The sequence below is a fragment of the Nesoenas mayeri genome (genome assembly GCF_963082525.1).
Source record: "Nesoenas mayeri genome assembly, chromosome: 2".
Classification (NCBI taxonomy): domain Eukaryota; kingdom Metazoa; phylum Chordata; class Aves; order Columbiformes; family Columbidae; genus Nesoenas; species Nesoenas mayeri.
In genome coordinates, this window is record NC_137543.1 from 128,202,572 (window position 1) to 128,225,690 (window position 23,119).

General features: G+C 36.9%; 1 protein-coding gene across 6 annotated transcripts in view; it reads right to left on the minus strand.

Annotated features, from left to right (window-relative positions):
- Nucleotides 1–23,119, minus strand: part of TAX1BP1 (Tax1 binding protein 1) — a 63,140-nt gene that overhangs the window by 39,548 nt on the left and 473 nt on the right. For 5 of the 6 annotated variants that reach the window (XM_080340050.1, XM_080340051.1, XM_080340049.1 and 2 more), the window contains exons 2-3: nt 20,343–20,526; nt 2,722–2,824 (exon numbers count right to left, since the gene is read on the minus strand). In XM_080340050.1, coding sequence (XP_080196176.1) covers nt 2,722–2,824; nt 20,343–20,519 — 280 coding nt within the window. In that variant the 5' untranslated portion in view covers nt 20,520–20,526. Of the gene's footprint in view, nt 1–2,721; nt 2,825–20,342; nt 20,527–22,952; nt 23,097–23,119 lie in introns of those variants that run through there. The other variant, XM_080340048.1, reaches the window with a different exon arrangement.

The window sequence follows — 23,119 nt, forward strand, 5'->3', positions numbered from 1 at the left end:
AAACTGAAAAATAATTATTCTGGACTTTGCAAGGTAAGAATAAATAATCTTTCTTGTACCTATGCAATGCTGCATGCTGCTAGCAAAGTATTTCAGAAGTTCTGTGTGACTATTCAAATGAACTACTGCCCTCTAAAGCTTCAACACCAAGCCTCTTATATCAACTCAATTTGTGTGGTAATATCTGTGGAGGTTAAACAATCATTTCCACAACTAACAAGATTTTTTACCTTTATCAGTAAATGCAAGAAAACATGCCTTACACAGTTTAACAGTAAGAAAACGAACTGGTTTAATTCAGAACGCTAAATTCTAGCCAGCTTGAGTATGATACTAGCATAATAAATCCTCACTCAATGTTCAATCCAACAAGTGATGTCACCAATTTCTTTTCATATTTCACCACAATTCGATTTGCTCCCTTTCTAACTTTATCATTAACTTCTATTCACCAGCTTTTATTCTATATTCCTAGAAGATTCTTCCCAGCACTCTTACCTACTTTTCCTACAAATGGTAAACCATCACGTTGTTATACAGACAGCATTTGTATCAAGTACTTAATGTTTCTACTAGTCTTGTATTTTATTAACTGTAGCTCAGGGAATAGTATCTTAATTTCAGGATTCTGTGCTTTTGGACCTGACTACATTTTTCCTACATGCAGTTCAGTTTACCTGGTTCAATGCTTAATTAACGTGACGCTATGCAGAAACAAATTCATCTACTTTCCAGCTCCAGCAAGTTTTAATATTGGTTCAGAGAAACTGATTTTAAAACTACTTACAGTCTTTTTTTCTTTTATCTAACATGTACTGGAGAGAACAGAGATTCCTGATTATATTTTTTCAGCACACCTACTCAACCACTTAAAAAAGCATGTTGCACAACATTTACTGTTTATCTGTTAATTAAGCTCCTGTAAGCTTTACTGAACTCATCTCAGCAGCACTAAAACATCTTGCCAAACACAAGTCGGGGACTGTCTGAATGGAGATTAAATCTGGGAGCTCTATAAATGTGGTGGACTGTCAGGATGGAATGTAACAGACAGGACAGTTACCTGGTCTCTTCATGTGTGGTAAAACTTTTAAGTACAAAGAACTGCTAATGGCATGCAGAGTCCTAGGTTTCTAGGTCACTTTTAGTTTCAGTTCAACTCATTCATACAGGGAATTTTGGTAATTCTAAACTAAACTAACGTCTTCGTTCCAGTTCCTATAGTGCACACTTTTCACAGATTTCAAGGTTATAAAATCGTCAGATCACACGGATATGATCATCAAAAGTACCATAAAAAATGACTTTGAGTAAGAGAAAGAATAGTGAACTCATCCAAGTTATGACTATTTGCAGCTTTAACAAAACAACAAGCTAAGACAGTAGTCATTTGAGGACTTCAGTTGTTATTTTTCTATATATTTTAAGCAACAAACATGCACAAAGACTAAAAGCCAACTCTAGTAAGCAAAAAAAACGATAAGATGGTGCATAAAATTCTGTTAGTAATTAGAAAAACATTAAATAATTTTAATGCACGTTTTTGACATTTGTAATGTCCTGTGTCAAGAAGTTCTGCATGTTGACTGTGTTACACAGGTATCATCTCTATCTCCGTTTTGAACCTGTCACTTGGCAGCTTACACTGACGGCTCCTACTTGGTTGAATATGAACAATGAATAATCCAGTCATGCCATGGGTAACTGGTTTTAGAGAAATCTGTCGCTTCCCATTACTTCCATTACTCAGGCTGAAAAACCTGGCAGAAAGAGGTTCTGAAGGTCACCTAATCCAGCTTCCCACTCAAGAGACTGTTGGCAGCACCAGTTTGAGACTACCATGGCTGTGGCTAATCAAGTGTGTGGAATTCCCAGCCTTCCAAATCCGAGATACCTGTTCAAGTGCTGCACTACTCCCTCTTGGCAAAAATGTTCTTCCAAATGTCAGTTATAAACCTCCCAGGCCACAATCCGTGGTCATAGTCCCTTTTTATATTTAATGAGGAGAATGTGGCTCTGTCATCTTTGTAACTCCATAGCTTTACACAGAAGCTATTTTTTAATTCTGATCTTCCTGGTTACACTTTGTTAATTTGTGCTGCTAGATCTTTTTTGAGACTGGGGAGGGGAGGGAGAGGATATGATCTCCACATGGTATTGAAAATGCAGTTATACCATAGATTTGTACAGTGGTGTAACAGTTCCTGTTTTGTTCTTTATTATTTACTAAGAAACTACAGTCATTTTCATCAATTCCTCACTGCCAAAAGGTCCTCTGCTACTCTGACAATACTGAACCATCAAACCACCATCTAAATTACTTATTCTTTCACAAGAATTACTTTACATTAAGAATTATGTTTAAAGTCCAGAGACTAAAGACAATGTAAAGACACAATGCATTAAGAGATGTCAAGATTAAAAAACCCTGCTGACAATTAAACAAAGTAATTTTCTGTATATGAACGGTTTCCAGCAAAGCTTCTCTATCAGTCATGAATATTGTCTATTACTGTGCAAAAACTTCCTAAGTCACATACAATTCCCTTGACATCTATAATAACACTGAACTTCACACAGTGAAGTGTGGAAAATTCTCCTCCAATTTGTATTTGCAAAAGTCTAGAACTGCTATACAACTCTCAGCATTGTAACGAACAGGTAAGTATTTGAAAAGCTGTTCAGGCTGGAAAATACAGGTAAATACTGCTTTATATTCACCTTGAAAAGTCAGCACACAGTTAACAGTTGATCCTTCCACATAATTCTCTGGCATAGGTGACCAAAGAAATGTGTAATAATCTCTTGCAGTACTCCAACCAACCTAAAATAAACCACAACAAAAAAATAAAGAGAAAACATTAAGGAGAAGAATTTGTTATACGCAGTTAAGATATCACAGTCTGGCCTTTACAACATACTGTAATATGCATATTTCTGCTTCAACACGCAGTAAAAGGATACTTAACAATGTTTACACATCAGGAATATTTTAACAAGCATGTCAAAGATTTAGCATGAATTTTATTAAGCTTGTTACCTAAGGCAATAAATGGATCTAATGCAATAAACGAGTCTATGTAAATTAAAACACCAGACAGTTTTTCACTGTACATTACAGTATTTGGTAATTTTTTTCTATACAGATACATATTTTTATATTAAAGATATAAAAATATTATTCTGAAGTTTATAGTATAAGATCTGACAATGTTGACTATTTTGTGTCCACAATCCAACAGGTTCATCAAAAAACAAAGAAAGAAAGAAAAAATGGCACTCTGTTCTACTGAAAAGCCCAAATTTGACAGGGCTAAACTAGCACTCTTTGCACAACTTCTGCAATAGTGAGGACCAGCATTTCACTGGAACCCTAACTCTTCCTTTCTCCAAGGGAAAAAAAATCCATGAGAAGCTATCTCAGCAAAGTTGATACAGTCTTCCCACTAAGATAATAAATATCTGCTTTCAGATTTTCCATAAGCGTGCAGTTCTGTACAGTAAGAAATGCCAGCCTCTGAAGAAACATATTCCAGCAAGCTTGAAATACATGCATCTGAACTCAAAACTCAAAGAAGCTACTGTAAAGCAATGGATATTAATAATAGGATAACTGTAAAGGAGAAGGACAAATATGTCTGGCTTATTCCACTGACTTTAAAACAAAATACCAAAAACCTTGTCAAAAGCTAGTAGGATTTATCAGTAACTGTCTTGGAAGAGTTAAGAAGAGGAAAATGGACCAACTGTCTACAAACTTCTATCAGGTAAGACTGCATTTCAAGATGGAGAAGAAAAAGAACAAAACAACATACACACCACAAATAACCCAACAACCAAAAAAAGATGAAGTTACCAATCATGCTTTCTATTACTTCACTAGACAAGACTTCTAAAATTAACTTCATACCAAATCCTCCTTTATGAAGGATACATTGCAACAGTATTTTAAAAGCATCAAGAACAGGGAGTTTTTAAGGAGTTGTCAGCTTTAAAAAAGAAGTTTTAGGCAATGAGAACAGTGGAACTGAAAGTAATTAAATAGTAATTATACATATTATATATGTATACAGCTATACATTTCACATATAAAAATTAATAATACGCATTACTAAAAAAAAACTCCAAAGAGATTATTCCATAGCTTCCCCTTACACTTCTTCGCCTAGTATTAAAACGTGTGGGAAAAGCTGATATTTGGGGGAAAAAACAACCACACAACCAACACATAACTGCTGATGTGACCAGGCCTTTTCTTATATTCTTAAAAAAATAAGGATAAACAGCAAAACCAGGTGAAATTTTCATTTTGCTAACCAGTCACTTCTTTAAGTAACATTCATTAGAGAGCAGCAGTGCAGACTCTTGAGGTATCCAGCAGAACAGAATCACTCACTACATCTTAAGCCTATTCTTAGCCAAATTTTGAAGATTCCTGTGATATCTCCTACCACGGAGATTTTAAAGATGTGAATAAAATGAAATTTCCTAGGGTTGTTATTTGCACATTGTTAAATATCTCAGAAATAACAAGGAAAGCTCCTCGAGTTAATGTGAAGGGGGATGAATGCAATTTTTCCCTTGACAAAAGTTCACAGGGAAAGCATTTTGCAAATTTTCATATTAGCCATGTCTTCAAATGCAACTCAGATGTTAATATCCATTTTTTGCTGAACCTGCTTTTACCTCAGAAAAAGGAAGAATATACCATTACTTGTTACCCTGAAACACAGAAAGCAAATAGCTTTTTAAATGTAGTTCTCAATCAGTGAAAAATTCCCATCTTGTTCTTATTAATTTCAGAAGGGAAATTGCATTATGATGTCCAGAACAAATACTGTATGGAACTGATGTAATATTTTCATCCTACTCTAGTTTTCATTAAAAAAAAAAAAAAAAAGGAAACACAAAAAACACCACCACTCTGATTCTGATGCTATTTTCCTGAATAAAATAACATCTTTCCTCCTTTGGATAATTAACACTTTGGAAAATGTAAAGAGAAGGAGTAAAACCCAGCGAATATAAAAACAAAAAAGGCCCCTCTAGGAGACTGCAGCATATTTAATTTTTTTTAGATATCACTTGTTGATCTGTAAATTCAACAATCTATTCTGAAATCAAAAGTCATTTTTATGGATATTTCCCCTGTAACAGTAACGCACAAGAAGATTTTTTTTAATGTCATTTAAAACTCGAGTCATACTGATACAAACACACACAGTAGTTATGCATAGAACAAATAACTCTCCTGGCCTGTTTCTCAGCAGGTGCCATATTTTCAAGTGTGACTCTAAATCTGTGGGTAAATCTGTGTTAAAGAGAAAACTGCGACACATCAAAAGCTAGTGGGCAATACTCTGGGAGTTTTACCCTGCACGTATTTCGTCCAACAATTCCCCCTCTTCACCGTCATCCATCAACCTGCATCTACTCCCAAAGCTCCTCTTCTTACACTCTTATGATCCTGAGAAGATTTATTTCTTAATGTGGCACATGCAAGTTATCAGCAGGCATGGGCCACCCAATGGCTCTTTTCACTGTACGGCATTTCACAAGATGAGGGTTTTCCTTGCTACAGGTTGGACATGTCAAAACATGACAATGCAGGGAAGGAAATAAGCATCTCATCTTCCTTGCAGTTGCATACATTTAAAAAGGGGAAGTTTGTGTATTCTGCAGCAAAGCAAATTAACTTAGCAGCATTACTCAATGTCTTTCCTACTTAACAATTTTCATTAACTTCTATAGGATTATTTCTCAGATGACAGAAACAAGGTGCAAAAACAAAGTAATGGTAAGTTGAGAAAAAAACAAAAACAAAATTAAGGAAGTTTTAGGCCTAGGATCTTAGGGGGGGAAAAAAAAAAAAGATCAACAGATTTTAATGTAACCTTTATTTTAGTACTTTATGTCTTTCAACAATATTCTCTTTCATAAGCCTAGTACACAGTGGTTCAGAAATACAAAATACTCCAACACAGTCCTCGCCTTCTCAATGGCAACAGATTATACTTTCACAGACTTAAGACTACAAATACACATTGGATGGCTCAGCAATGATCTAAATGTGACTTTTGACAAAGACATTGCTTTCAGCTCAGAAGGAAACTCAATAGTTGCTTAAAAATTGTGTTAAAACTATATAAAGAAATTTTAAGATTGCGTAAGTGAAAGGAAATAAAAATTGAGATAAACAAAAACTAGTGGCAAAAGCTACAGGGGAAATCATCAAAAAGTGAAAATTATCACAAGGAAGACAGGAATACTTGTCAGTAGCCCACAGTGATTTTATATGAAAACCAAAACAAAACCTTGTAGCTCTGGAAGAAAAATGAACAGCATTCTAATCATCACCAGACATACTAGCTTAGAAAGAATATTTTCTTTTTAATGAAAAGAATTTGAAAAGCTAAACTGTTTCTCTGACTATTGATCAAAGCAACAAATCTTATTACAATTAATACAGATTATCTTCCACATTAATCTCTGGAGGGAGAGAAGAGTCCAGATCCTCCACAAGAACCCATTTTTTGTGAAGACCTTACCCAGACTACACTTCATTGACAGGAGATAAATGGCTATTTAAGGCAGATGTCCACATAAGGCAGCTTTGTTGGGTTTTTTTGTTGTTTCTTTGTTGTTATGGTTTGTTTGCTGTTTCTTTGGGTTTATTTGTTTGTTTGGTTTTGGTTTAGTTTGTTGTTTTGGTTGGGGTTTTTTGTAGTTTTTTGTTTGTTTGTTTTCATTAAAAAGACCATTACAGCAGCTGGCTCATAAAATTCTGCTTGGAACATAGTAAAAAAAGGCACGTTGAAGCTTTTCTCATAGACATAAGAATTTGTGCTTTATGCATCTGCCTGGTAATAGTGCAGAATTCAAGAAATCGGATGATTCAACAAGTAGGTGTTGTTAAATACAGTTAGGATGGGGGTTTCAAACCAAAAGAGGGGAGATTCAGGCAAGAGATGAGGAAGAAATTTTTTTTTTTACAATGAGGGTGGTGAAACACGGGAACAGGCTGCTCAGAGAGGTAGTAGATGCCTCATCCCCAGAGACATTCAAGGCCAGGCTGAACAGGGCCCTGAGAAACCTGATCTAGTTGAAGATGTCCCTGCTCAGTGCAGGAGGGTTGGAACAGATGAGCTTTGAAGGTTTGTCCCAACCCAAAATTATTCTATGATTCTATGGAATAGTATCAATCAATAGTGTACACTGGAGAAAAACAGGATACTTTAAAAAAATAAGTGTATTTACTTATCACATATGTAGTTTTAAGAAAATGCATATTGCAGTTACTTAAATGCCACTTTCTGTGAAAGCTAGAGAATTTGAAGGTAGCGATACTTGAGCACAGACTAAAAAGACTTCCCCAGCCAGTATATTTCTTAATTTCATACACGGAAAACTCAAAGGTTAAGTTTTATTTAGTTAGAAGTAGATAAATTAATCCTACTCTTTCATCTTCAGAAATATGTTCTCCACAGAACCATGTTCAAGAAGCAAATAAAGGTTATCCTGCCACCTCACAAAGCCCTTTACAGCTGACACTCCAGTTCTTGGGGTGACGGGGTGCGTTTGAGTTCACTGTACTTGCACTGACACAGGAACATAGAATCTACTCTGTAAAAAAAAGAAATTCAATCCTAAATCTATTTTGATTATTCATATCTCCAAATTTATCTATGCAAGAGTCTCCAGGTAAATCCCAGAACAGTAACAGAGTAGAAGAAAACATTCAAATGAAAATTAGAATTGGAAATTACTCGAACAAGCAGAAGAGGAGAAATTCTCCAATATTTGAGAAGCCCTCAACGTGAAAAGAGAAAGAAGCCAGGCTGCTTCTTTAGTTTGTGTCTAGACTCTATCTAGCACTCTACTAGAACATGAATGCATGTTAAAAAGTAAAAGCAGATGCTATTTAAATGTTCCTTAGAACTTTTATCACAAATGTGTGTCTACTAGTCTTTTTCACATTATTCAAAGCCTAGTTGCCTCAAAGTTTAAAACAAGCAAACAAAACCCTAACAATTTCACAACAAAGCATAAAACAATAAGTGGTTAAGTATTTCATTTACTGATATCTTGCAGTATTATTTCTATTAAAAAAAAAACACAAAAGAAAACCAAACAAACAGCACTGGCAGAACACATGAGAAAACAAGGGCAAATTGCAAAGTCTTATCAGAGAAAAATCTTCAGGTCTGCAACAACAAGAGTTCGACCATTTCAACTGCTGAAACAGCTGATACGACCAACAGCGACCATCTGCGTTCCTGAAAACATTACAGGAAACACACAGATGCTTGTAAGAAACAATCAAAAATTTCATTTCTGTCTTTGAACTTCAGTAACAATGAAAAAGAAGAGTCATTGAGAGGAAATTGCATTAGAAAAATATTTCAAGTCAAGTCTTCAATTACATAGTTTCATTTTTTGTTTCCATTTGCTGATCAAGTTCTAAAAATGTATGATCTAACTACTCAAGCTGCAAGCATATTTATTTACATTAATAATTAGAGCTCAAAAGCTATTAAAAAACTGGAAATAAAAGTAAAGATGTGGAAATCCACACTTAACTCCTGTTTAGGCCTCATGTGAAGTTACAGTCTTGTGTTGCAATGAAACATATATTCTGATGCACTAAAATGTGAAACAGAGATTTAAAAGAAAAACAACTCACTTTCATTAGAGTGCTAACTAAAATGTGGCATATAAACAAGCCAGATACAAATACTTTCATAATATGCTTTTTCCTTTTTAATTTATACTGTTAACTGGAAGAGCATTTTATTTAAAAAAAAAAAAAAAACAAAACCTAAAAAAATTAGAATAAGACTTTGAAAGTGAAAGTAACTCAAATGAAACAGTATCGGGATCAAAACAACTACAGGCTTTGTTGATGTACAAAAACTCAGTTGGAATTCCTTTAATGAAAATAATTTCACATACCAATTTTGAAAAAAAAAAAACACATACAAAACAAAACACACACAAAAAAAAAACACCTCTTGTCAACTACTAACACAAAACCAAGTTCCAACCAAAGTGCTACAACTGAAACAAATGTGCACTACTACTTTCTACCATCAGAAATCTTAAATAAATGAGAAATTTCAATGGGACACACTGTGAAACCTTCTGTGCACCAGGAGGAGTACAAGAAGGACATTTTACTAGTTTAATTAAAACACTTGGCATTGGTAATGGCAGACATTACAATATCCATATTCAAGCATGCAAACATTACAAATTACACAAGAACTTCAGCACAAAACCTTCTGAAGTTCAGAGAATGAAAAAGGAGAATGACCTGTTGAACTACACAGAAGACTAATTGTGAACTCTGGATGCAAGTTCATCATCAGATACATTGACTGGTTGTGCTGACACCATTACTTTTTAAGGAATTAACTAAAAACTCTGAAAAAATTTTGCTTATAGTTAAAACCTAAAAAAATATGAATGTCTTTATCTCTTAGACAACAGAATAAATTAGACTTATATGATGCAACTGCCCTAAACCCGTAGGGAAAAAAAAATAATCCATTTTATAACCAGAATTATAAATAGAAACATCTCTGCTAACCTCCTGTTTAACACATTTTTCTATCTTCTCCATTTCTCTACATTTAATACTCACAAACTCCAGTCAGAAATCCATTTTGAAATTCAAAAGCTGTGCACAAATTCCAACACTCTTGCTTTCCACAGGTTAAGAGATTAATAATTCAGAAACCGAATCCTACTTTTACCTTCTCAACCCATTTTTAAACCAAAAACATATGACTGAACATTGCATCTCCTACACGTCATATCCAGATCAAGTTATTATGTACAAACAATGTGATGCTCACACAATCCATACTTTATTTAATTCACTCTCCATAAAATTGAAAGCTTTAATAGGCCATCACAGAGTAATCCATTCACTATATTCTTATTTCCCACTTTCAAGCAAAAAGGCTTATTTCAACTTAGGACATCATAAAATACTTTTCAGCTATATAAATAAACTCTGAAGTTGCAGTAGAAATGCTGAAGTCTGGTAAAGGTGAAGATGTCTAACACCAAGTACTTCGCCATTCGGCTGGACAAGAACGGACAAGTCAACTGTTTGCAATACTCATACCAGACAGACTTTCCTTCTACTTATAAGTAGATATGTAGTCATTGTGAAAGTTTTTTCTTCTTCTATGTCACCCCACACATACAACCCCCTTTCTTACTGAAATACCAGAGCACGATTAGCTTCCCCACATTTGCATTTCACCAACGGTCCATTTCCACAAAATAGTTAGAATTAGCTGCCTAGAAAAATAAATGGAGGGCCAAGTGGGAGAGCACAATTTGTGTGCCTGTCTGTATACCAGTCAATGACTTACCCAATATATTACGGAGGAAAATTAATAACCATTTTATTTTACTGTACCTCCTTTAAGTTTCATGGGATTCATCTTGCAAGAACGTAGGCTTTTCTAAGATGAAAGCTCTGCCTTACAACTGCACAGTGTTTGTAGTGTAAAAAATATTTCAAACTTCATTTTTCATTTCTTGAGTTTCAGATGAACATGGAAAATAAACACTTTTCTGTTTTTCTATTTTGTTCAATTTCTTTCTTTTTATAATGCCTTGGTAAAGTCAGTTAGCTCAATCTTGAGAGACAGTGTTTTAAAGAAACACTACAGTAATGGAAGGTCACTTGACATTTTTTTCCCTGGCCTCAGAAAGCTGGTATGAATCTTCATCCTCTGGTGGATGCAGAGGGAGCCATAGTGACAGATGACGAAAAGGCTGAGGTACTAAATGCCTTCCTTGCCTCAGTCTTTAATAGTAAGACCAGTCATGCTGCAGGTACACAGCCTGCTCAGCTGGAACACAGACAGCAAAAAAAGGCCCCAAGGGGAAACGGTTAGTGACCCCCTACACCATTCAGACATGCACAAATCTATGGGGCCATTCAGGATCCATCCAAGGGTACTGAGGGAGCTGGTAAAGGTGCTCACCATGCCACTTTCTATCATTTCTGAGCAGTTCTGGCTAACCAGGGAGGTCCCTGTTGACTGGAAGTTGGCAAATATGACACCCATCTACAAGAAGGGCTAGAAGGAGGGTCTGGGGAACTACAGGCCTGTCAGTCTGACCTCAGTGCCAGGGAAGGTCATCCTGATCAACAGGATCATCCTGAGTGCCATCACATGGTAGATACAGAACAACCAAGTGATCAGGCCCAGTCAGCATGGGTTTATGAAAAACAGGCCCTGCTTGGCCAACCTGATCTCCTCCTACGACAAGGTGACCAGCTTCGTGGATGAGGGAAAGGCTGTGGATGGTTTGTACTTAGACTTCAGTAAAGCCTTTGACACTCTTTCCCATAGCATTCTCCTGGAGAAGCTGGCAGTTCATGGCCTGGATGGGTGTACTCTTCGCTAGATAAAGAACTGGCTGGATGGTTGGGCCCAAACAGTTGTGATGAATGGAGTTAAATTCAGTTGCCAGTTGGTCACTAGTGGTGTTCCCCACGGCTTGGTATTGGGGCCAGTTCTGTTTAATCTCTTTATTAATGATCTGGACAAAGGGATTGAGTGCACCCTCAATAAGTTTGCAGATGACACCAGGCTCGGTGGGAACGTTGATGTGCTTGAGGGTAGGAAGGGTATTCAGAAGGATCTGGACCAGCTGGATTGATGGGCTGAAGCCAGCTGTATGAGGTTCAATAAGGCCAAGTACCAGGTCCTGCACTTGGGTCACAGCAATCCCAGGCAGCACTACAGGCTTGGGGAAGAGTGGCTGGAAAGCTGCCTGGCAGAGAGGGATCTGGGGGTGTTGGTCAACAGCCACCTGAATATGAGCCAGCAGTGTGCCCATGTGGCCAAGAAGGCCAAAAGCATGCTGGTGTGCATCAAGAACAGAGTGGCCAGCAAGACCAGGGAAGTGATTGTGCCACTGTACTCAGCACTGGTGAGGCCCCATCTTGAATCCTATGTTCAGTTTTGGGCCCCTCACTACAAGAAAGACATTGAGGTGCTGGAGAGAGTTGAGAGGAGGGCAATAAAGCTGGTGAGGGCCTGGAGCATAAGTCTGATGAGGAGCAGCTGAGGGAACTGGGGCTGTTTAGCCTGGAGAAAAGGAGGCCCAGAGGAGAACTCATCACTGTCTACAACTACCTGAAAGGAGGTTGTACCATGGAGGATGTCAGTCTCTTTTCCCAAGTAGCAAATGACAGGACAAGAGGAAATGGCCTCAAGTTGTGCCAGGGGAGGTTTAGATTGGATATTAGGAAAAATTTCTTCACCAAAAGGGTTGTCAGGCATTGGAACAGGCTGCCCAGGGAAGAGGGTGAGTCACCATCCCTGGAGGGTGTTTAAAAGACCTGTTCTCAGGGACATGGTTTAGTGCCTGAGTTAGGTTAACGGTTGGACTCTATGATCTTGAGGGTCTCTTCCAACCAAAATGACTCTATGACTCTGGTGCATGAAGAGTGCCTTACCTACCTATACAACATATGTACTAACACCAGCAGACCCAGGAAAAACTTGTTCAGGTGAAACAACTTCAGCCTAACTAATGCACCTTTATTGCAAGTGCCCTGTGATTCTGTAATATGACTCAAAACAAAAAAAGGAAATCCCACATACCCAGCCGCAATGACACAGCAAATAAACCCACAAAATGCTTCAAGAGTTAATTTTATGCTTTTTTTTTTTTTTAAATTCAGAAGGTAAACTACATAGTTCAGAAAGTAATTTGGCCAAGTACCCCAAGTACTGCAAGAAAACTGTAATGAATGAATTCATTACTGCAAGAAAACCGTAATCAACTCTGAATGAAGCAAAATTACAGGCTGTAGATAAGGTTTTGGACATACATTATACAGTATAATTATTACTGACAGTTAAGTTGGCAGCCTTGACACATTTAACAAAGTAAGAAACAGTTATTTTGACCCAAACCAGAGAAAACACAAGTGCTATGGAAGATGCACTTGGGCCCAGTTTCCTAGGACGTGGCTTTTCCACAGCAGGCTTGGTCAGTGCCACAACCCTGAGTTCAATAAACTTTGAAGTCACAGCACTGCTAGCACTACTGTAGCCTGTAACAGTCTACAAAAAGCAGCTACAGGTAACAAGTTCTTCAAAGCCAATTAACAGATGAAAAAATTAAAATATTCAGGGGCAGAAACATTGTTATAGGGCAAGATTACTGACAGTTTACTGTTAACACTGACATGTCACTGATGTGATATACTTCTAAACATGTTTGTCATCAAATAATGATATCTATATACCAATTCTGAAAGAATAAAACTGTACAAAAAACTTCAGAACACAGACATGAGGAAGAATATTTATTAAAGTAGTAAGTCCACTTTAGTAACATCGAGGCACAGACACGTCAAATTTTAGTATGTCTGTGATCACCTTACACCACATGCAACTTTGACTTACCTAAGTCTAAGCCATTTAAGACTTCACTTCAGACATGACCTCACTGCTCACACCAAGATAAAATTTGTTACACAGCAGGAGCCCTAAAGCTGAAACTCTTTGGGATAGGTGACAGCTGCAAGGTACTCTAGACTCTTTATGAAAGGTTGTAATCCTGTTATGCTCTCTCATGCCCAGACCTGAAGAAGTCTATCTCTGCTGAATGTTACAAACACGTACAGGCAAACTTGGACTATTGAGAACATATGGGACTTGCTGCAGTATCAAGGTACTATCAGGATCCTAATCTATTATCTCTCATGGGTTGTATTTCTAGCCCATAGTTCAGAGGAATATGTCAAAATGACACTGACAGAGTGCCTAGACCATAGGATCAACTTTCTCTCTTATTAGGCATAAATCAAAATAAATATAGAAACAATATGAACATATGAACTCTCTAAAAGAAAACCCAGTACATATGTAAATGACTGTCCAAGAAACATTCTGACAGATCAAAGAGTAACAAAGATACTGTTTCCTTTAAGACATAAGCATGAAAATGTATTAAAAAAGGGTGGGTGGGGTTTAAGTGAAATATTCATTTACTATCACATTTCATGAAAACTACAAATTAGCACAATCTTTTACTTCAAAATTGCTACCAGGTACTGACCACTTTGTTATGCCAGTTCTGCCTCTGACCACACAAACTCACCATAGTAAATATTTTTAGAAAAATCAATGACACTTGGAATTAAACACTGAAGTTTTTTGTCAAAGGTAACTTCGGGTAAACCCAAATTCCATTTAGTACAGAAACAGTGAACAACATTTTCACGGACTTCTTTTTCTTAAAAAAAAAACCAAAAAAAAACAAACAAACAAACCCAAAAAAAAAAAAACCACACCACAAAGAATACAACACATACAAAACACCTCGAGGTATTCAAGACCTGTCTTTCCAAAGAGGGTAAATCAGAAACAGACAGAATCACTCTAATTTGTGAATATTGCAATTCTCAAAACATTCTGAATTCCAGTAATTCTATTCCTGATTGGAATTCCTGCACAGGGATGATTCCATGCCAGAAAAACTGTATTTCAATATGTGTGGTCAATAACACATCCAGCTGTTGTGCTTCCTAACATGATCCGTATATATGGAAGTAATTGGTATTAAAAAAAAAAAAAAAAAAAAAAAAGAAAAAAGAGAAAAAGAGAAACTATCACAAAATTAGAACACTGAAATAATTCAGACAAGTTGTACTGTTATTTGCAGTTCAAAGGAGACTAAATAATTCAGAGTACTAAACAAAAACACATCTATATTGTCCTGATACAACATAACCATCAAGCTTTCTTAGGTGTTCATTAAATCCACCATTAAATTCTGTTCTAGAGGTTTTTGACTGCGGACAAGTTAACTCCAAGCTTTGCTATAAATCAGAACATTGAAAAGACAGAAATGAAGTTGCATGTAAATACAGGTACTGCACTGATGCACCAACAGTAGGTCAGATGTGACATCCCAAATATTGAGTACCCTTTCACAGCAAGCAGGCACTTCTCCTGTTCAAATAAGTTACCAAGATCTTCCCAATACTGGTTATGCAGCTTCTCCCATATGTTAAGCTACCAGGGTGTCCGATCATCATTTCTAAGTTGTATATATTAAAAATGTGGACATTGAGAAAGAAAACAGAAAACTTTTGATGGAACAGCTAATTAATGACACAGCAAGACCAAAGCGATTAGTTTAACATATGTAAGATTACCTGCTGATACTGCAGATATTTCCAGCATGCTGGCCTCAGCAAAATTAAGTTTTCAGAAACCCAAGAAGTATTATGATATAACCCCCAAACACCCACACCTTTAAGGCCACTCTCTTGAAGTAATATGTTTATTATGCCCATAACATTCTTTCCTGTGCCTTTGAGACATATATTAAACCTGCCTCCCTTGTATACTGAACATCTGTCAGTCCTACTTGCAAGCATATGCCATAGACAGAGGGGTAAGCAGTTCTTCTTAAAACTAAGCAGGTTTATCAAACACTTCCACAAGTCTGGACATTGTGCATTAATAATGCAAAAAAAGATATGTGGCCACATGATTATTTCACTTTATTGTGAAATAAAGTCAGAAGATATAGACTTCCCCACCCGGAGATTAGGGCCACCTACCAGACGGACCATTTCTGTAACCAGATGTATTCCACATATTAATTATATTTCCTCATTTCAAAGGTTTAGATTTGGATTACCATAAGTGCCTCTTCATATTTCAATAAATTGGAGAGAAATAGAAAAGAATAAAAAAGGGAACACTGGTCTTGGAACATTCTGGGAGTACAGATTTCCTATAAAATCTATCAAGAATGATAAGCCTTCTCCCCTTTGACTCCTCAATAGGAACCATCAGGTTCCTCTGCACAGAAAAAACTGCGTGAGGAGGGACTCAGGCTGAGGATGCCCATGCCAACTACTAGAAGAACACTGATCTGTAAAACTGTCTTTTCTTCTCCTGGTAACAAGCAAGGACATAACTGATCAAGATCTTTTGGCACTTCATTACAGGTGACCCTCCACGATGTCACGAAAGCACAAAGGAATAGCAGCAATGAGAGACAACAGTCTTCAAGACTGAGTAAAACCTGTTTAAGCCTCCTGTAGTAGACAGGGAAGACAGTTGAATATATACAAAAGTAATAAAAATGCTGCACATTCAGAACTTCTGCTCTGAAGGGTTAACATCATCTTCATTATTGTACTTCCCAGCCCCTCCAAGTTTTTGCCAAAGGTCCAATCCCAAAAGTAGTGTATGCCTTTAGATATACCAATTTTCTTACACACTAGGTGTATCTGAAATAATTCTCCTACATGCAATATTATCCCTTCAGTTTATGAAAGTTTACCTTTTCAGTTTATTCAGTTTGCATTTTTATAAACAATGGAGGATTATTTTCTTGGGAACGGGTTTATATCTACTACAACCAACATGAAGTGCCTTGCCCTCAGCATTATGAAAGTTCAGCATTAAGCAACTTTAATCATGCTGGGAACAACAAAACACACTTCACCTACAGCACCTACAGAGATATTGGTAGAATCTGTTAAATTTTAAAAGAACTGATACTTGTTTGCTGATTTGTTTAGTTCTTTGTCATAATGCTGTATGCCACAAATCCTTAGCTCAGGTTGGAAGTCCTAAACCTTTTCTACCTCCCAACAAGACCTTTTTGATGCCTCTGATGGAGAGCAGGGAGGTAGTACTTTATCTTGCCTTGGTTCCTTATTTTAAGTTGCTTTGTAAAATATCCTTTAGAGAAGATATCTGTAAATAAACAACCATCAACATGAAGGAACCTGCTGTGGTACATTTTATTGAAGCCATTATCTTTCCATAGTACAAAATCAAAGCCACTGCTCAGTGTAGTGAAATACTCAGTAGATGCAGAAAACTGGAAACATTCCTAGTGAGGGGGGAAAAATGCTCCAGCATTAAGTCTAGCAAGTGAAAAAGAATTAATATGAGGTGGAAAAGACCGATATAATGAAGGGCAAAATTAAGTTCTGTAATAAATACATAAATGAATAAATAACCATAATAACGACAAGTGGAAAGAAACTCTTAGAAGCAATTTATAGCTCGGTAGGAGGATTCCATTTCTAACACTGCTTCCTGTAAGCTCTATGACATTAGAGGCAACTACAACAACCACAAATGAAAATGTACATGGAATAAAAAGAGTCTATTAGACATGTAGTGTATACTATGGAAATATTTTAAATTTAAATATTTTAAAACTGATAAGCTAGAAATTAAGAGTATATGAAATCAGGTTTTGGTTCTGAAACTATTAGCTCCATTTCAATTTAAAAATGAAACAAACTGACAAACCAAACCCTTAAAAGCTGTTCTTCAGAACAGAACTCTAAAAGGATTTGAAAAAGAAGCTTCAACTGTCATTCCACATTAAACAGCCAGGCCAATAAAGCAGGCGTAGCCCTTCTCCCACACTCCTCCTTAGTCCACTTGTTTCCATCACAGTTATGTCAGTACTGAGTTGCCCATTGCATCACACAGTAATCAAGCTGACAAACCAACCAGTTGTGAAACAAGCTGGTAAAATCTAGGGCAGGAGGGACTGTATTTTCCTGGCAGATCACTTCCCCGATCCATTTCCCTGTGCAGCTGCACAAACTGCCAGACTAGCAGAACAGGATAGAAATAACCAATATCTACTCAAGACAACACAGCTGCTGAAGAAATGTTTTTGGACTTGCAACCTAAATGAAAACCATTCACTTAAAAAGGCACCTACAGATTTTGTTCAGTTCAATAAAAAAATTCTTAGCTAAGCAGTTCAGCAAACACAGGACAGAAAACAGCTAAAGCCACTGCCCCCTAAAATGTTACAAAAGTCAACATTGGAATCAAAACCAGCACAACGTTCACACTGAAGAAAAAAAAAACATGCTTATTTTCTATACTAATCTGAAATTACCACTTGGTTTTTTTGGTTGGAGGTTTTTTTTGTTTTTAAACTAGGTGACTCTTCACTCTCTCCAGTATTCACTATTACAACACTAGTAACTTTTTGTGCAATTTCAGGCAAAGGTTAAATGACACCAGCTTACACAGGTTTGTTTTCTAAGGAATTTATTCACCTCAGAAAGACAAGGTGGACTTCTATTCCCCCTGTGTGAGCAGTCACTGAATTGATGCTTTGAGTTCCCTCACAGAAGCCTCGATTTCCTTTCATACTAGGCCAATACAGAAGGTCATTAATTACTGTTCTCATAATTAGCCAAGATTTGGGTTTTTTTCCTTAAATACTGAAAACCACTTTACTCAACATGCATTACATTCTTCATATCTTTCTTATGTGTTTTAGAAAGGTAAATGATAAAAACCCTGCCTGTTTCATCAGTTTTCAAACTACCTCCAGGTGGCTAGTTGATTGTCCAAGAACAATAAGTTCTCTAGAAGTCACTCATTTTTACACTCAGATCACAGTATACTACAACTTCTGTCTATTATCTATTCCAAAATTACTACATTTTCACAATTTATTTTACAGTAAACATTACTCATACACATTTGTAGACACAGATACAGTTGGGACAGCTGGCTCCATTTAACTCACTGTACTATAACTACGCTATGACAGCATATTCATCACACACTCTGAATAAGCTGACATAGTCACAGAAAGAAAATTTTCATCTCTCATTGCTTCCTTCCCTTGCATTGATGACAATTAGGGGAACTGGAAGTTCAGTTGGGGAATTCCATTAAAAAATATCCAGTCCCAAACTGTTGGTCATAACCTCAATCAATTCCCTGATTTGATTCATCACACAAGAACTTGTTTCACGTAAAGGAGAAGCAGCACAAGAAATAAGCCACCCTGCATAAAAGATGTTTCTTTTAGTAGTACTACTACTTTGTGCCAGCTCAACATGTTCCTCAAATTACTGCCAAAACTGTACTACCTGCCACTGCTAAGGTAGAATAAAAACTCATACCTCAATAGTTTATGAAACCTATCATCAGAGTCAAGATGAAATCAAAGACACCCATACAATGTACAGAGCATTTTGTGTAGTTGCCAAAAAAAAAAAACCTGTTTCACACTTTTTTTTTAAGTTTTCCTAATTAGTATTTTTAGGGTCCTGTCTGATTGCCTCCTCACAAAGACCAACAGACAAAGCCACAACATTCAATTCTCAAGTTACATTTTAAATAATTTCAAAACTTCAAAATGCTTATGTGTAATATGAACAGCACCCTCTTTAAAGTTCTGATAAAGATTTTCTTTAATTTCCTTAATGCTGTTAATTAAAACTTCAAGTGTGCTCAGTTACACTATTTGTCAAAACTTTGCAGATAATCAAGATAGATATACACATATCTTTAAAAACTTCCCACTAGAGAAATGTGCCTGTTTATAAGTTAATGCCTCCCTCACACAATTTAGTGACTGTAGAGTCATTGCATGTAGCATTAAAAATGCTCCTGCATTGTTACAGGGCATGGTACTTCTATTTTGCAGAAGAGTAACTTATCTTGAACAATGACAAACAATCCATTGGTGATCTGCAGATTACAGTGAAGTCAAGCATTTATCTCCTTAAACAGTGGACAGTTCTAAGGGAAAGGTACTCCAGTACCAAGACAGCCTGTTACCTTTTTCCCTTCGCCAATGCCAAAGCATCGCTTCTTTAAAGCCTCAATCAAAAGTTATCTTAACCGTTCAAGAAAGGAATTCAAGCATCATCTCCCAGTAGCTATACAAAAAAAAACCAAGCAGATCAAGGTCTTCAACAGAAGCAGATGTAAGAATTAATCAATTTCTAATCCCAAAAATGAAACTTTGTAACTTCTAAAAACAAATCAAATCACTAACACGAGACAACTTAGATGTAGCCTCACCCCTGCTCCTTTTTTCAAGGGTCTGTTTTGAATAATTGTAGTGATCCATACTGTTCAGCCTGTTCTAGTAACAAAAAATGAGTCAGGGACATCAGTCCCTGATATATCCAGCTTTTCTTTCCACACACATTTCACACTTACTTTGGCTGTCTTCATACAGTCCTGTTCAAACGTGCCTACGCATCTCTTCTCAAATCACCTTCGTTTCATTCTACATGACACCACCACATCACACTTTCCCTTTACTCCAGCAGACTTAAAGTGTACTCATTCCTTCAGTTTTGATTTCCAGTTTGATCTCTCTTACAAAACTCACGCTCCAATAACAGGAACCAATACACATCACCTAAGCGATGTTTCACTTAAGCTTACAAGACAGCTTTCGCTGTTGTTGGAATTTATATTTTTTTAACTCGTAAGACAGAAGACAGTAAACATTTGAGAAATCACAAATAAACAAGCTTTACTTACCTTGAAAATACCAACCCAGTCTTTCTGATGAGGATGGATAAACTGGGTCAGAGTGTAGTGACATTCAAGGTGTGTGTTCGGAAGATAACTTTTTGCCACATTTTGAAAAATCACGTGAGCAAAATTGGAAGTCTGCAAAGTGTTAGTTGAAGACGGAATTTCTTGAAAGGATGACATGACTGATCTGTAACAAAATTGTACAAGTTGTTACTTCAATGTAGTGGAAAAATTAGTTAAGGTTAAAAATTTCATCTATTTGAAATATACAAAACAGAGAAACCTAACAATTAGTCCCTCTGTTCTGCAAACAGATAGCTACAGACCAAGTCCACTGCCTCAGCATCACTCCAAAACAATCACCTCTCAGAATAAAGGAGCAGTCATTTCAGTGATGACATAAAGATGGAGAGAAAGTACCGCTTAGCTGAATGCCCCCAGTATTATAGCTCAGATACAGTAGCAGAAAGTGGGAAATAAAAGCTGTGGTGTGAAACCAAACCAGGGTTCTAACTTAATGAAATACTCTTAACAGTTCTGGATGTGGCAGGGAGGGAGAAACAAAGCTTTGTAGCTTCTCTAAACTTTTCTTTGAATCTATAATGCTCAGTGCTTTTCACAGCATTTTTATATGTTAATTTTTAATTCCCCTCTCAGTAGAAGAAACAAAGTTTAATTTTGAGACATTCTTTAAAAACAGAAAATTTTATATAAACAAAAGGGTTTTGTTCAGGGGTTGTATTTTTGAGGTTGATGGGTTTTTGTTGGTTTTGTTGTTTGGGGGTTTTGGGGATTTTGTTTGTTTTTCTTCTTCAAAAGAAGTTTTCTTGCCTCTGTTTAGCAGTTTCTGGGCATCTTTTACTGTTCTCACTGTAACACATATGCTCCCAGCCTTGCATGTTTAGCTTCGTTACCATAAATAATGGACTTCATTGATAGCAGGAACATTTAGATATGCAGGCAGTTTCACAGATTAACACTAATCAGTTGAACTGCAAAAGCTTTTAATCATGCTTTCCATTCACCACCTCATTCAGGATAGACAATGCTAAAAATTCTAGCATTGCAAGATATTTCACAAGAACATCCCTTCCCCATAGTCCATCATACCTGCCAGAAATAAAAGATCAGCAACTGAGAAGTTTCAAGTGTTTGATTTCAGTGTACAATCACAAGTTTGTCAAAATATTTGATATTAGGAGGATTTGGGCCTTATATATCTAACATTTCCAGAAAAATGAGCCATGCTATTCTTGCAATCACTATTAAAAGTAACTTATACTAACCAAGCAAATTCATATCTTGAATGAGGTAACTGCTAAGCGTGTGACGTATTACTTTCATTGAAGACACATGTGGAAACAAATCCCAAAAAGGATGAGCCACTGCAAGTCTCAAGAAGTTCAAAGATTAAAGGCTGTCTGTGTATTTCCTATAGACTTTTTAAATGTCTTTTCAGCAGTTAAAAAATAAGTACCAAAGAGCTCAAGTCTTCTGAAATCAACTGCACTATGAAGTAAACAGATATTCATCATTCAAAGCAAGGAGAAGATAAACAGGGATTTTTTTAGGTTTAAGCCCTCAATGTCTTAAGCTTATTACTCCCCAAGTTAATGTAACACATGCAGTACATACAGGCAGCCATGGCATTATTTTTATGTATCAGATGTTAAATAAAAAGCAGTTTTGTACCCTCAACAACACAAGTAATAAGATGAAATGCCAAGCTTGTGAAGATTAACAGATATAAAGGACAAAAACAAGAACTTACACAAGCAAGAAACTGAGTAAAGATCAAAAGACAGCTTTTCAGAGACAACAGGGTACCCATAAATCCTATCTGTTATCTGGTTTCAGAGTCCAGAAGAGCGTAGAAAATTTTATAGCATGAAAACTCCTACACCTCTCAAAACAGAGGATTACATTTAAGACATCTCTCAAATTCACTCTAAACTATACATGGTATGAAGCAGCAGTTTCTACAATTCTAAAAGAAACAGGATACCCTTATTTTTTTTGAGTGCAACAAATTAATTCCTTTTCAGTAATTCACTAGTACCTGAAACCAATTAATATTAATATGAAACAGACCATTTCAGTTGTTATTACTCAGAATAAGCAGAAAAATAGATAAAGCATTAATAACGAAACCAATTGAACTTTTTTTTTTTTAAACAGGTCTATTTTAAATATTGGATAGTTAATTCTAAGCACATATTTAAAAAAAAAAAAAAAAAAAAGGCAGCAAATATTCATTTCTGCACACTGGCTGCCAGCTACCACAACTGAGTACTGGCCTTAGTGAAACCACTAAAGGGAGGCTGGTTTCCAAGCCCAAAGCAGAACTATCAACAAATCTGAATTTGTGCGAACCAGCAGCACCGTCTGGGATTACTGTTCACCAGCAGGAAAATCCCCAGAGCTTAGGTGAAGCCGAGATCTACTTACAGTTCAAGGACAGTTTAGGGGATGCTGCGTGCTTGCTTCCCTAGCTCACAGCTACCGGTTGGGAAAGACAGGAGGAGGAGGAGGAAGAGCTACGCTTACGCTTCATTACCAACATGACAAGCAATTCCCTCCGGGAGGCTGGACGACGCGTTTGCTTTTACGCACCGAAAAGGACGGCAGCAGGAAAAGCTCGTCAGGCAGGAAAAACAGAATCAGGACGAGCCGCACCGCCCTAGCCAGCTCCTCCCGGAGCCCGGCAGCTGCGGCCCCGGCGGGGCGGGCGAACCTGACACCCCCCGGGCCCCTACCTGCCCTCGCCCCGCGGGGCCGGC